Raw genomic sequence first — 12,896 nt, 5'->3', positions numbered from 1 at the left:
AAATCTCTCCAACTACGAGCAAGTCTGTGGACTGAGCCCTGGGTGGATCGTTACTGTACAATACCAACATGCTCTGCTGCTGGGCAAATATGAGGGGGGGGGGGAAAGGCACAGCTATAGGATTAGACTTGACTTTTTTGTCTGATGCCTTGAACCTCTTGTTTGTCATTTGATAAGGAAATTTACGCAAAACTTTATCTATTTGGGTGCTGGAAGGTTCAACCTTTTGGGGACAAAAAGGCCCCGAGTAGCACATAATAAACAAATAATATCAAATTCATTTTTGCAAGGACAGTCCAAGTTTTGTAATCTTCTTCAGCCCACATGGAAATCTACAGATGCCAGCTCCATGGTTAATGTTTGACAGACAGGGGTAGGAAACAGAATATAAGCAAATGCTTCCCTTTCAATCTTCCTAGCACTTCTAAGCAAATTAGCCCACTCCTTAATCTGCAGCCATGAAGTGGGTAACATTAATTTCATTTATTTTCCTCTTTAGTTCTGCTACATCCAGGAATCTGCAAAGAGTTGCCCGTGATGCAGGTAAGAAAGGGCTACCTTAGCTGTCTATGCAGTCTTTGTTATAGCAATGTAATGACTTTAATGCAGCTTCACAAACAGGTCTCGTGAGCCTGAGCCAAGGAACAGAGAGATTTGGTTGACTTGGGGAAAAAAACTAAACAAAGAAATGGTGAGGAGATGGGTAGAACGTGCCAGAGAACTGAAGTGGCTGGTAAATTTGGTGATGTCCCTTAGCAGCATCAGTGTAGGGTGAGAACAGATGTTGAGGATTGAGCATCTGTTACTTGCCAGCATGGGGAAGGTGGGTGCACTGTGATTTTGGGAGTGCTGTCTTTAGAATGGTAGCTCATCAGTGAGCTCCTCACCAGTTAGAGACAATGATTTCCATGTAGGTAGGACCAAAATCCATACCTACATCAGCCTGGACTGTAAGGCAGCCAGCTGAAAACTCCTCACCATGCCATTTCTCCCTGGATTATCTAACTAGACCTGGGTCAAACCAATGCTTCTGCAGGCACTCCTAGAGGTTTTTTTCCACTGATGCTTTGTTTTTTGTTTGAAATATGAAAATAGCCAGATTTTGAAAGCTGGGTTTCCTGGAGCTGTGTGGAAATGCCAGCAAAACATCTTTAAATCTCAAGTCTCTGCACTGAAACCCTTGCTATCAAAGCAGGTGTGTTCCAGGAGATAAAGGAATTACTCTTCACAATTTCCAGATGCTCCTGAGTGGTATTTCTGGAAAAAAAATCACTACCCCATCCTAGCTCATTAAATTCTGCAGCCATATGCCTCAGTATCTCTTGGGGAAATCTCCTGGGAGCCTTCTCACCAAGAGCAAGGTGTAACAACCACCTGCACTTGGTACCATCAGGACCAAGGGAAGGGATTTACCTGTTTCCTTCTCACCAAGGGCACACCTGGGACGTGTTGGGTAGAACACCGGAACAAGGACACCTTGGCCAGTCCTTAACAGTAAATTACAGCAGTTATTTGGATTCACCATGTGCTTCCAGAGAGAAATATTGTACTAAGAGCCCTAAAACCACATACTGGGGTTCCTTCAGAAGGATGAGCCTGCCTAACCTAAGTGTCTGCAGACAAACGGACAAGAACAGTCATGTAAGAGAGCAAAGAGTTCAGGGTGGCCTGGACAAAGCATTAGACTTGGTTCCCCAAGGTGCAGTAGAGATTCTTTGGGAGGTCTAAGCACAGCCAGCGTGACAGGGAAGGAGCATCACTGGTCTCTTTGTTTTTCCTCCTAGACCACAAGAGTGAAATTGCCCATCGCTACAATGATTTGAAGGAAGAGACATTTAAGGCAGTGTGAGTGGTTGTCCAGCTTATATTTTCTGATTGCTTTCCATCTCTGCTGACAGGGCACTAAAAGGGGACACGCTGTGGGAGCTGGAGAGGAGCACGTGCCTGTCTCAAGGCACAGTATTGAGTTGGGTTTCTTATGATGTCAGTATGCAAAGCCTACAGATATTTTAAGCCTTGCAGAAGTCACAATGACTGCCTTGCTCTCTGGGGAAAGAAATCCTTGCAAACCTTATCAGAAAAACTGTGTTCCTCATGGAAAGCAGCCCTGAGTAGTACAGTTTTGATAGCATAACTCATCCCCATCCTAAGGCTGAACTGAGACATTACCCAAAGAAACCCCAAACCACTAACCACACACAGAGCTGCCTGCCACATGTTTTGAGATGAGTCAGTTATTTTCTTTTGAAACTGGATTTGGGGATGGCAGAGGGCCCTGACAGGACCATGGCTGCTCCTGAAAGATGGCACCCTGAAGGTCATCATCTGCAATGAGGGCAAGAGCCAGCTGAGTTTATGGTGATTACAGACATGCTGGTGAGAGGGGCAGCCCACTCATACCACAGTCTGTTTTGGTGTTTTCTAATCTCTTATTCAAGGCTTTTGTTCTTGAGAAGTAAAACTGAACCCAGGTCTCTGAGAAGAGGTGAGAGAAGGAAGGATGTGGGATGTGGGACTCTGTGGGTCACTGGAGCAGTTCAGAACCCAGAAGCACCTCTGAAAATGCTGTCAGGTTTCCTAGCTCTGTATTCCAAAGCATGTTTTGTGTTGCAGCACCATGATCACATTTGCCCAGTATCTCCAGAGATGTTCTTACGAAGGACTGTCCAAGCTGGTGAAGGATGTTGTTGACCTGGCACAGAAGTGTGTGGCCAATGAGGATGCTCCTGAGTGCACAAAATCACTGGTAGGCAGCAAATCCTTGGGTCTTGTGTGTCTCCTCATGTGATGCAGCTACCAGAACCATCCCCACTGAGGACTGATACCCCATCCTTTCAGGCATTGCTGTTCAATTCCCAGGTTTTAGCCCTCAAACCAAGAACTGGGTTTTTCCAGGTTCTGGAACTCTGCCTTTCAGAAGTTCCTAAATAATCTGTGGAGCCACACATTAGAGCCCAGATAGCACCCCTGGGCACGTGCAGTTTGGCATTGCCTGGAAATAAGCCTTAGCATTCAGAACTCACACCCCAGCTGTATAGTACAGGTCTAGTTCTAGGTACTACAGTGACCAAAGCACGTGGGTTTTCACCCTGGGGTGACTTTAAAAGGTATGTGGGCTAATTTAAGGGACTTCATTTGGGAAGTTTAACAGCAAAATCCTCTAAGATCAGACAGCAAAGCCAAGCTTGTGGGTCTGTAATATCCCTGGATGTGTAGCAGGTGCAGCCCAGCCCTTCAGACCCGCAAGTGCTCGTGCTCTTGCAGGCTGTAACATCCAGACCAAATGACACTGCTACACTGGATTGCAAGTAAAAAGGAGATCACTGCCTGGCACAGAGTATTTTAAATTATAATTAAAATTATCTTTTAAGGAAGCATTGTACCAGTTGTCATGTCACACCACAGAAAATAATGAATGGAATCCTGCTGAAAGCAGCGGGTTATTCTGATTTATGGTCTGATGTGCGTTTACTTCTCAGCCTGGGCTTTCTTCTACCCTTAAACAGCACACACGTCCCACTGTCTCTAAGCCATAGCTCTGACCCTCAGCATCTCCCTTCCAGCCCTCCATCTTCCTGGATGAAATCTGCCAAGTAGAGCAGCTCCGGGACTCGTACGGCGCGATGGCCGACTGCTGCGGCAAGGCTGACCCCGAGCGCAACCAGTGCTTCCTGGCCTTCAAAATCCCCCAGCCAGACTTCGTGCAGCCCTACCAGAGACCAGCTGCTGATGCCATTTGCAAGGAGTACCAGGACAACCGGGTGTCCCTCCTGGGACAGTAAGATGGCCAGTTTGTGCTATTCAGTGGTGCAGAAGGGGGGCCCCCAGTCTGCACTGAGTCTGTGGACACACAGGGTGTTTGGAGGAGCTGAAAGGATTCTCCTACCTGCATACAGACAGCAGTTGCTCAGTCATTAAATACCCAAAGCTCTGATCACATTTTTGCATTCCCTGCTAGAGCAGGGCTTTCCACTAAGAAATGGGCTTTAAGGGATCCCATTTTATAAATCTCAGGAGACCCTTTTCCCAAAAAACCCCTGGAAAATCAGTGTTTCCAACAGTGGCTTAAGAATTGACTTGCTCCAGCCTCCCACTACCCCCATTCTAACTGGAAAGGATGAAGACAGACAACAGTAAAGAACATATTGGCCATAAAACCTTGGCCATGGATTGTTTTGGGTTTTTTTTTTTAATTTCAGCATCAGGATTTTCAGGTGTTTGACAATGCATTTTTAAAAAGCATGTGTACATCAAACCAAGTGGGTGACTCTTTATAAGAGTTCAGCCTCCCACTGTTCTTACAGGGCTGAGTCCTGCTTTGGAAACACGTTTAGCAGAGCACTTACCACAAGTAGGGGTTAATGCTGGGGAAGTAGATTACATTTCTAAACTAGAAACAAAAGTTAGAGGCTGTAAGAGATCCAAGGCCATTCCCTGTGTCACTGGAATGTGTAACCTGTGATTTCCTTTTCCTTGCAGTTTCATCTATACTGTTGCCAGGAGAAACCCCTTCATGTATGCCCCAACCATCCTGGGTCTGGCTGCTGAGTATGAACACGCACTGCAAGCCTGCTGCAAAGAGAGTGATGTTGGAGCTTGCTTGGATGACAAGGTATAGTCATTGTAGGTGAAAACTGAGCAACTGGTCTGCTACACCAAGGTCTGTTCTGGGCCCAGCAGCGATGCCCTTTCAAGTGAGAGGAGGATTGAAAAGGCTCATGTTCAGTTAGAGTTTGAGACTCCAACATTGTGCTTCCCTACATGGTTTTCAGGGAGTGTTTGTGTGTGACTTTACAGAAATGAAGGTAGCAAAAAGTCCTATTGGGATTTAAGTGAAAAAATAACCGAACCAGAGACAAGTAAGCTTGTCTTTTTGTCCCTTCACTAACACACCATCAGGCAGCGATGAGTGTTGTGTGAGTAACACACAGCACCCAGCTTTCACCTGTCAAACTGCAGGGAGAAGGCACACGACTGGAGAGGCACTAGGGAGAGACAGGCTACCATGCCACCACCACAGCCAAGGTGTAGGAGTACAAGAGCTCATCCCTGCTCTTCCCCTATTTGCTACCCAAACAGATACAGAGTGAGACACAGGTGGAACCCTCCCGTTCATGCAAATCTTTGTGTGAAGAACTGGTAGAGAAAGGTCAGGGTTAATCATCTGTCAACCCAGTGAATCAATAGCAGGTAACTTCCTCCTAGCTTTGCTTTTTAGAGAAGGTAGCCAAGGTTTCATGTTAAGCTTGAGAACAGCATGAGCCAAACTACTCCTTACCTCCAACTCAGTCCTGGTGACTTCTGTGTAACCACTGTGGAGCTCTGAAAGACAGCTGACACTCCTTTGGAGCCACAGGGTGGCAATGACATTGAAGTGTAAGGTCAGCAGCAGCACATCTGTGCCAGGAGGAATGGCATCTAGCCTGGCAGTGAAGTGCTGGCACACACTGGTCAGGACTGCCCATGGCATTCTCACGCTGCTCGGCTTCTCAGCACTGCCTGGAGCAGGACCTGCTGGGTTTCTCAAGTGGGGTTTTTCAGACCTGCTTCTCCCTCAGCCCATCACACCTCAGCAGTGTAACATGACCATGTGCATCCTGTTACTACAGGAAGTGGAAATAAAGAAGAGAGCCAAGAAGCTGGCTGTGAAGCACCAGTACTCCTGCGGGATCCTGGAGAAGTTCGGGGAGAGGACTTTCAAAGCAGAGTAAGTGCCAGCCCCTTGGTGTCAGGGACCTGCAAGCTTTCTGTGCAGCATGGAGCTTGAACAGGCGTGGTGTTCCTCTCTCCCACCTAGCAAACTCGTCCTCCTGAGCCAGAAATACTCCAAGGCTCCCTACCCAGAAATTATTAAGATCCTTGGCGATGTTACGGGCATCTACAAAGAGTGCTGTGAAGGGGACATGGTGGAGTGCATGGATGACAGGGTAAGCTGGGTGGCTTTTAAAAGCCTTTACATACTTGACCACTGGCTAGGAAGACTAATTTGTGCAGCTATTAATTTGCAGTCAGGGAACTTGTACTTAACACTGCAGGAAGGGTCCTGAGCTCCTGCAAAGCTCCTGGGCAGCTGGAGTGAATGTTCCTGACACCTGAACCAGCACCAGGCCCAGCCCTTATGGTCATGACAGCAAGGAGCTGCTATTTGCAGCATAACACATACATTAGGCTGCAGTCAGAGGACCAGGGAGACTGCTCCACGGTTCTCAGTTCAGGTCAGTCCTGAACAAGGCAAAAGAAAGCAGAGGCAGAAAGGCCACATGGCTTCTGCTGGCCTGTGGATACTGCCATGGATCCAGCTTTCCTGGAGTGCCAGCAAGCTCTACAGCACAGCTTGCCCAGGAGGATGAGCAAAGCTGTGCAACAGTGACAGAATTCCAGCGCTGCCTGCCTGGAGCTCAGGGACTCAGTAGTACTGGACAGATGGTGGGGCTTTATGATCTTAGTGGCCTTTTCCATCCTTAAAGATTCAATGATTCTGTGACACTTCTTAGACTGGCTGTTGTCCAGTGCTGCCATTAGGAAGCTCTGGGGTTTTCATGCTCTGAGCTCTGTCAGAGCTGGGCCCCTGACTGGACTGACATGATCCATCAGGCATCCTTGGGACAGACCACACAGACTCCCCTTGCCTTCCCAAAGTTAGTCTTCTCTGTTTCCAAAATCTAAGGGGGGAGAACCTTATTCAGCCCTGGATCTGTGACTGCTGTGCTCAACACACTCAGGACACATCCTTTCTTTATCAAGGCAGCATTTCTTTAGGAAACTTAAATGGGTAACCTGCCTGGAAAGGGAAGAGCCTAAAAAGAGAGGAGATGAATTCATCTCATTTCAACTGTTATTTCATTGCTTGTCTGATCACGTTTTAACTTTGCAGGCAGAGCTCATGACCTACATATGCTCTAAACAAGAGGTTTTCTCAAGTAAGATCAAACACTGCTGTGAGAAGCCAGTTGTGGAACGAAGCCAGTGCATCATCGAAGCAGATTTTGATGACAAACCTGAAGATCTTCCTTCTCTGGTTGAAAAATACGTCAACGATAAGGAAGTGTGCAAAAGCTTTGAGGCCGGCCACGATGCATTCCTGTCAGAGTAAGTACTGCCAGCAGAGCACACGCTTGTGTGTGAAGGATCCTGTTTTTCCTGGACCTTTTGCTCCTCTGAAAAAACTGTCCCTCTCGGGTGTTTCTTGTGCCTCTGGAGATAAGAGGTGACCATGCAGAAGTCCAATCTAACTGATGCAGCTTCAACTCTAGTGGAAGCCCTAGTTTCTCATTCATGCTTTGTGACTCTGTCCAGTTCTGGGCTCCTCAGCATCAGAAGGACATGGAGGTCCTGGAGCGAGTCCAGAGAAGGGCAACCAGGCTGGGGAAAGGGCTGGAGGGCAAATCCTCTGAGGAGCAGCTGAGGGAGCTGGGGGTGTTCAGCCTGGAGAAGAGGAGGCTGAGGGGAGACCTTCTCCCCACCTCCCCTGCCCTGCCAGGAGGGTGCAGAGAGGTGGGCGATGGTCTCTGCAGCCAGGGGCCAGGAGATGGGACAAGGGGCAATGGGCTCAAGCTGCCCCAGGGCAGGGTCAGCTCAGCTGGGAGGGCAAAGTTCTTCCCTGGCAGAGCTGTGGGGCTGTGGCACAGGCTGCCCAGGGAGGGGCTGAATCCCCAGCCCTGGGGGTGTTTAACAGAGGGGAGATGAGGTGCTCAGGGATCTGGTTTAGCTTCAGATGGGATTGGTTGACCTTGATGATCTTTAAAGGTCTTTTCCAACCTGGTGATTCTGTGACTGTTTCTGTTCAGCCTCATCCCACTCATCACAGCTGAGTTTATCAGCACCTTCCTTCTATTTGTGCACACACACAGACTCACCAGGCTGGAAAAGACCTTTAAGACCATCAAGTCCAACCATTCCCGTCCTGTGCTGAACCAGACATACAGTATCTACTGAGTACTCTGTCCTGGGGAGCTGTTTTGTTCAGAAGGACCAAAAGATTCTGCTAAAACAAGCCAGGAACACTCCAAGCTCAATGCCCACCTGGATCTCACCTGAGGAATGTCACTGTCAGCTACTCCATCACACGTGAAGCAAGCAGCCTGTTACAAGGAGCTCTAACTCAGACGACTTGTGTCTCTCCCAGGTTTGTTTATGAATACTCCCGAAGACACCCCGAGTTCTCCACTCAGCTGATCCTGAGAATCACCAAGGGATACGAAACACTCCTGGAGAAGTGCTGCAAAACAGACAACCCTGCTGAGTGCTACGGGAACGCTGTGCGTGCAGAGCCTGCGGGCAGATAGCTACACCCCCGGCTCGTGGAGCAACTGGGGCAAGAAGCTCCTACAGAGCAGCAGACAGCACCTTCTGAGAGGGGCAGTTAGTGGTCTGACAGGAGATGAGGCAGCTCAGGGCCCACAACAAGACTTCAAAGTTGTCTCAGATGACAGAGTGACTTCAGGGCTCACCTCACACAACTTCAGGCTAGGCTCAGCTGCCTGATGCAGCTTCTCAGAAGAGATTCTGCCTCTAAAGACACCTGCTAACTGCTGGTTGGCCCAACCACCTGTACTGAGTACTGCACTCAGGGACCAGGGTGGGAAGTGGCACGGCCAGCTCCCATAGCCACACCAAGACTTGGCTCTCCCAGTGCTCCACCGAGCCACACACAACACACAGCACCAGCTGAGCTGCTGACAGCTTTGCCCAAGGGATAGAAAGATGGTCCCTCAGGGTTGATGAGCCTACACTGGCAAAGTATCCACCCAGGTTAAACAAACAACAAACCCCATTGTCTGGCAAGGATGCCTAATGGGGGAAATGAAAGAGAACTACTACTCTTGCAGCCTTTGCAGTGGAGTTTGTTAGAGCCCAGCAGGAGAGCCAAGTCCTGCCCTGCCAGTGGGGCTGCACACAAGTCACCGGCCTTGCACAGTGGGCAGCTCATAAGATTGAGGGGAGGTGAAGAGGGGATCTGTATGACTGCTACCGGGATGCCCTGCTCCAACATCACTAACACATCTATTCCCTTTGCAGCAAGAGGAACTGAACAAGCATATCAAAGAAACTCAGGATGTTGTGAAGACAAACTGCGAGCTCCTCACCACGCACGGGGAGGCAGACTTCCTCAAGGCGTGAGTACCCCCCGAGCAAGCTCCCGGAGCGCACGCGGGGATGCTGGCTGCTGTGGGCTCCCCATCAGCCCCACAGCCCCCCTCGGAGCGATGCCCACGGGAGCTAACAGTCAGTTCAATGCAACTTTTCCAGCCTTCTGATCCGCTACACTAAGAAAATGCCTCAGGTTTCAACCGACACCCTGCTGGAGATCGGGAAGAAGATGACAGCCGTGGGCACCAAGTGCTGCCAGCTGCCCGAAGCCAGGCGCCTGCCCTGCTCTGAGGGATACGTGAGTACCTCTGCCTACTCCTTCTGCGCCCCTTGGAGATCTCCTCTGCTCCCAAAAGCATTGCACTCTGGCAAGAGTAAACTCCAGATGATTTTTCATAAACCCCAAGCTAAGCATCTACCAAACAGCATTTTAACTGCCTGGTTTTAATAGATCTGAGAACCTAAATAGTTGTGTGATGTAAGCTTGTGAGAGTCTCAGCTGAACCCCTACTGGGTTTGCACAGCTTGCTTTAGGAAAAGCTAAACAGTATCTCTTTAAAAACCCTGACCCACAACATACCTAGCCCAAGGGGCAGACTGCTTGCAGATTAAGAAATGCCCAGGTCCAGGAATACTTCAAATTTATTTTAAATGTTAAGACTCTGCCCTTTCCAAGCAAGCACTTGGGTCTGGGAGCTTCCCCTTCCAGCTGTGCTGCTGTGACACACCCCTCACACATTTCTTCTGTCGTTGCAAAAGGGTAACACGGTGTTTGTTTGTCCTGCTTCCCTTCTCTCCCCAGCTGAGCATCGTGATTCATGACATGTGCAGGAAACAGGAGACCACCCCGATAAACGACAACGTCTCACAGTGCTGCAGCAACTCCTACTCCCTCAGGAGACCCTGTTTCACTGCCATGGGGGTGGACACCAAATACGTGCCCCCAGCCTTCGACCCCAACATGTTCAGTTTTGATGACAAGCTGTGCACTGCTCCTCCTGCTGAACGGGAGATCGGGCAGATGAAGTAAGCGCAGAGAAACACCCCAGAGAAAGCTTTGGGGGAGGGCAGGAGGAAGCCACAGCCTTGTGTCAGCATCTGACTGGGACTTCACTGGCAGCAGAGAAAGCCAGATGGACCCACGTGTGGGGGCCATCCTTGTCAGTGGATGACGCTGGGTAGCTTAGAAGAAGCAAAACAGGGGCTTTCCTTCTAGTGCAGTGTCCTAGCTGACTGGTTTCACACTGGTTCACTGCCAGAGCAGGTGTTACAAGGCCACACACAGGTCCTGTTACTAAACTTCTCCCCACCTCCAGCCAGGAGGACAAAAAGCAAGCAAGTGGCTGTGGTGGGACAGGACTTGGAGACACAGAAACACACAGGCTGCTCTCAGCCTGACAAAGCCCAACTCGTAACAGAGCTGGACCTGCACAGGATCATAGAATCCCAGCCTGGTCTGGGTTGGAAGGGACCCCAAGGATCCTAGAGCTCCAACCCCCCTGCCACAGGCAGGGACACCAACCTCCAGGCCTGGAGCTGCACAAGGTTGCCCAGGGCCCCAGCCAACCTGGCCTGGAACACCCCCAGGGATGGGGCACCCACCCCCTCTCCGGGCAGCCCCTTCCAGCCCCTCACCACTCTCTCTGCAAAGAACTTCCCCCCAGTCTCTCCTCTCCCCCTTCCCTCCTCCAGCTTCACTCCAGCCCCTTGTCCTGCCAGTCTCTGCCCTTTAACAAGCCCATTCCCCTCCTGTTCCTGGGGTCCCTTCAGGGACTGGGAGGCTGCAGTGAGGTCCCCCCACAGCCTTCACTTCTCCAGGCTGACCCAGCCCAGCTCCCCCAGCCTCTCTTTGTAGGGGAGCTGCTCCAGCCCTCTGAGCATCCCCGTGGCTCCCCTGCCCCCTGGTTGGGCTCCGGCAGCCCAGCTGCAGCAGGGAGCATGAACTGAGCTGTGCCTTTGCTTCCAGGCTGCTCGTGAACCTCATCAAGCGCAAGCCCCAGATGACAGAAGAACAGATCAAGACAATTGCTGATGGTTTCACTGCCATGGTAGAGAAGTGCTGCAAGCAGTCGGATATCGAGACATGCTTTGGGGAAGAGGTATTTCATCTCCTTTAAAACAAGCCAGCCCCAGAAGCACATTTACAGACCACTGGGAACTCACCAGGAGATGACAGACTGGGAAAGCAGATCTGCAAACTGCTCTGGTTACTTCTCTGTCTGCCCTGACAATAAGCTGGCCTGCAGAGCACAGCCTGTACCTTGTCTGTACCAGCTGTAGTCAGATTGTTGTCACTGAAGAGTTTCATGTAGAAAGGGGCTCTGGCCCTCTGCTCAAAGCCTGACTCAGGTCAGGATTAGGTAAGGTTCAGGACCTTGTCCAGGAGAGCTGAGCATCTACAAGCCATAGCTGAACAAAATACATATGGGTAGAATTTAAACTATCTCTAGCACATGTAAACTTCCCTTAGTGCTGCAGATCCTTACAGAGCTCTGAGGGATCAGGATTACCAGCAAAAGTGCATCTGCATCAATTCTCAGCAAGGCCTAGCAACTGCAGGTGTGTGGGCAGGGGAGTCCCACTGACACTGTCCTGGAACACTCATTCCACGTGTTTCCAACTCAACCACCACAGATCCATTCCTTCCTTCAGCAGCTCCCTGCAGCAGTACCCCTGAGCAAGCACAGGGCATCTGCAGAGGTACAAGTGACAGCTCCCAACAGCAACCAGGTTACATTCACAGCACTGAACTGCATTACTGATACAGTAACTGCTTACTGCTGGAAAGCCTTCTTATGCCTTACCCAAGTATTGCATAGGTAGATCTCTTAGGAAGAGTGAGGGAATTATTTCACCCCTAATTCACTGAGTTTGTTTTCTACCTGTGTGAAACTGAAAAACACCCAACACACAAGAGCACACAGCTTGTGAGGCTGGGGAGTAACCCCCAGCAGGCTTGCTAAGCATGCAAAAGCTCCCACTCAAGCACTATACATCTCACTCCCTTGGTTTGTGTCTCACAGCTGTTTGTATTCCTTTTCCCAGGGTGCAAACCTAATAGTCCAGAGCAGAGCCACATTAGGGATCGGCGCTTAACACCTGGTAAGTAACAGCAAGGACATATATAGGGTCATCCTCCTGTCTACCCCCCCGCTCACTCTCCCCCAATTCACCTCCTCCAACTCAAACACACACCCAGCTTCCCTTTAACCACCAGACATCATCTTTGTTAATGGCTGGCTTGCCTGCCTCACACAGCCTACAGGTGTGCTACCCCTTTACCAAGCAGCCCTTTCTGCTTCTCCCTCTAGGTTGCCAGTGGGGAAAGAGTGAAGAAAAACCACTTCTGTGTAACATCTCCTGCCCATTATCTTTTTTCCCTTTGGTGTTGAATGAGTATTTGGTAGATCTTCAGTGTTTTGTCAAGCCACATGCTCTTCCAGAAACTTTTCAATCCTATTCCTTTGGAAAAAATGAATAATAAATAAAAGCTTTATAAATCTGCATCTGTCCTTGTCTGCTGGTGACTACCCTCAGGCAAAGCCCTGCAGTGCTCCCCATGCAAAATGCTTGATCCAGGAGGTGTAGACAGACAGGGACCTCATGGGGTTCTCTCCTGTTTGGGGCTCCTGGCAGGTAGGCATGAAAGGATAAGAACTGGGCTCAGGCATTCAGGTGGACTTCATCAGTTACAGGTCTCTGTTCAGCTTTAACTCCACAATTACAATTACTTACTAAGAGTGAGGTCAGTCTGAGTAAGATGATTAGTGACCAGCTCTCAGAAAAGGGTTGGGGGTTCTCTGGGG

General features: G+C 49.8%; 1 protein-coding gene across 1 annotated transcript; it reads left to right on the top strand.

Annotated features, from left to right (window-relative positions):
- The first annotated feature begins 421 nt into the window (after positions 1-421).
- On the top strand, positions 422-12,596 carry ALB (albumin). The gene is made up of 15 exons (XM_084266978.1): positions 422-543; positions 1,785-1,845; positions 2,614-2,746; positions 3,564-3,778; positions 4,480-4,612; positions 5,610-5,707; positions 5,798-5,927; positions 6,875-7,089; positions 8,126-8,258; positions 9,019-9,116; positions 9,250-9,388; positions 9,893-10,116; positions 11,057-11,189; positions 12,136-12,192; positions 12,402-12,596. The coding sequence occupies exons 1-14, from the start codon at positions 459-461 to the stop codon at positions 12,184-12,186; spliced, it is 1,848 nt and encodes a 615-aa protein (XP_084123104.1). The 5' UTR covers positions 422-458; the 3' UTR covers positions 12,187-12,192; positions 12,402-12,596.
- Positions 12,597-12,896: the final 300 nt, after the last annotated feature.

Source organism: Gallinula chloropus (genome assembly GCF_964237585.1).
Source record: "Gallinula chloropus genome assembly, chromosome: 7".
In the NCBI taxonomy this organism is placed as follows: domain Eukaryota; kingdom Metazoa; phylum Chordata; class Aves; order Gruiformes; family Rallidae; genus Gallinula; species Gallinula chloropus.
This window is presented reverse-complemented; position numbering and strand designations above follow the sequence as displayed.

Coding starts and splice junctions, on each gene's coding strand:
- ALB (XM_084266978.1), top strand. CDS start 459: ATGAAGTGGGTAACATTAATTTCATTTATTTTCCTCTTTAGTTCTGCT. Junction 4,613..5,609: donor GAGCTTGCTTGGATGACAAG/GTATAGTCATTG, acceptor CTGTTACTACAG/GAAGTGGAAATAAAGAAGAG. Junction 10,117..11,056: donor CGGGAGATCGGGCAGATGAA/GTAAGCGCAGAG, acceptor CTTTGCTTCCAG/GCTGCTCGTGAACCTCATCA.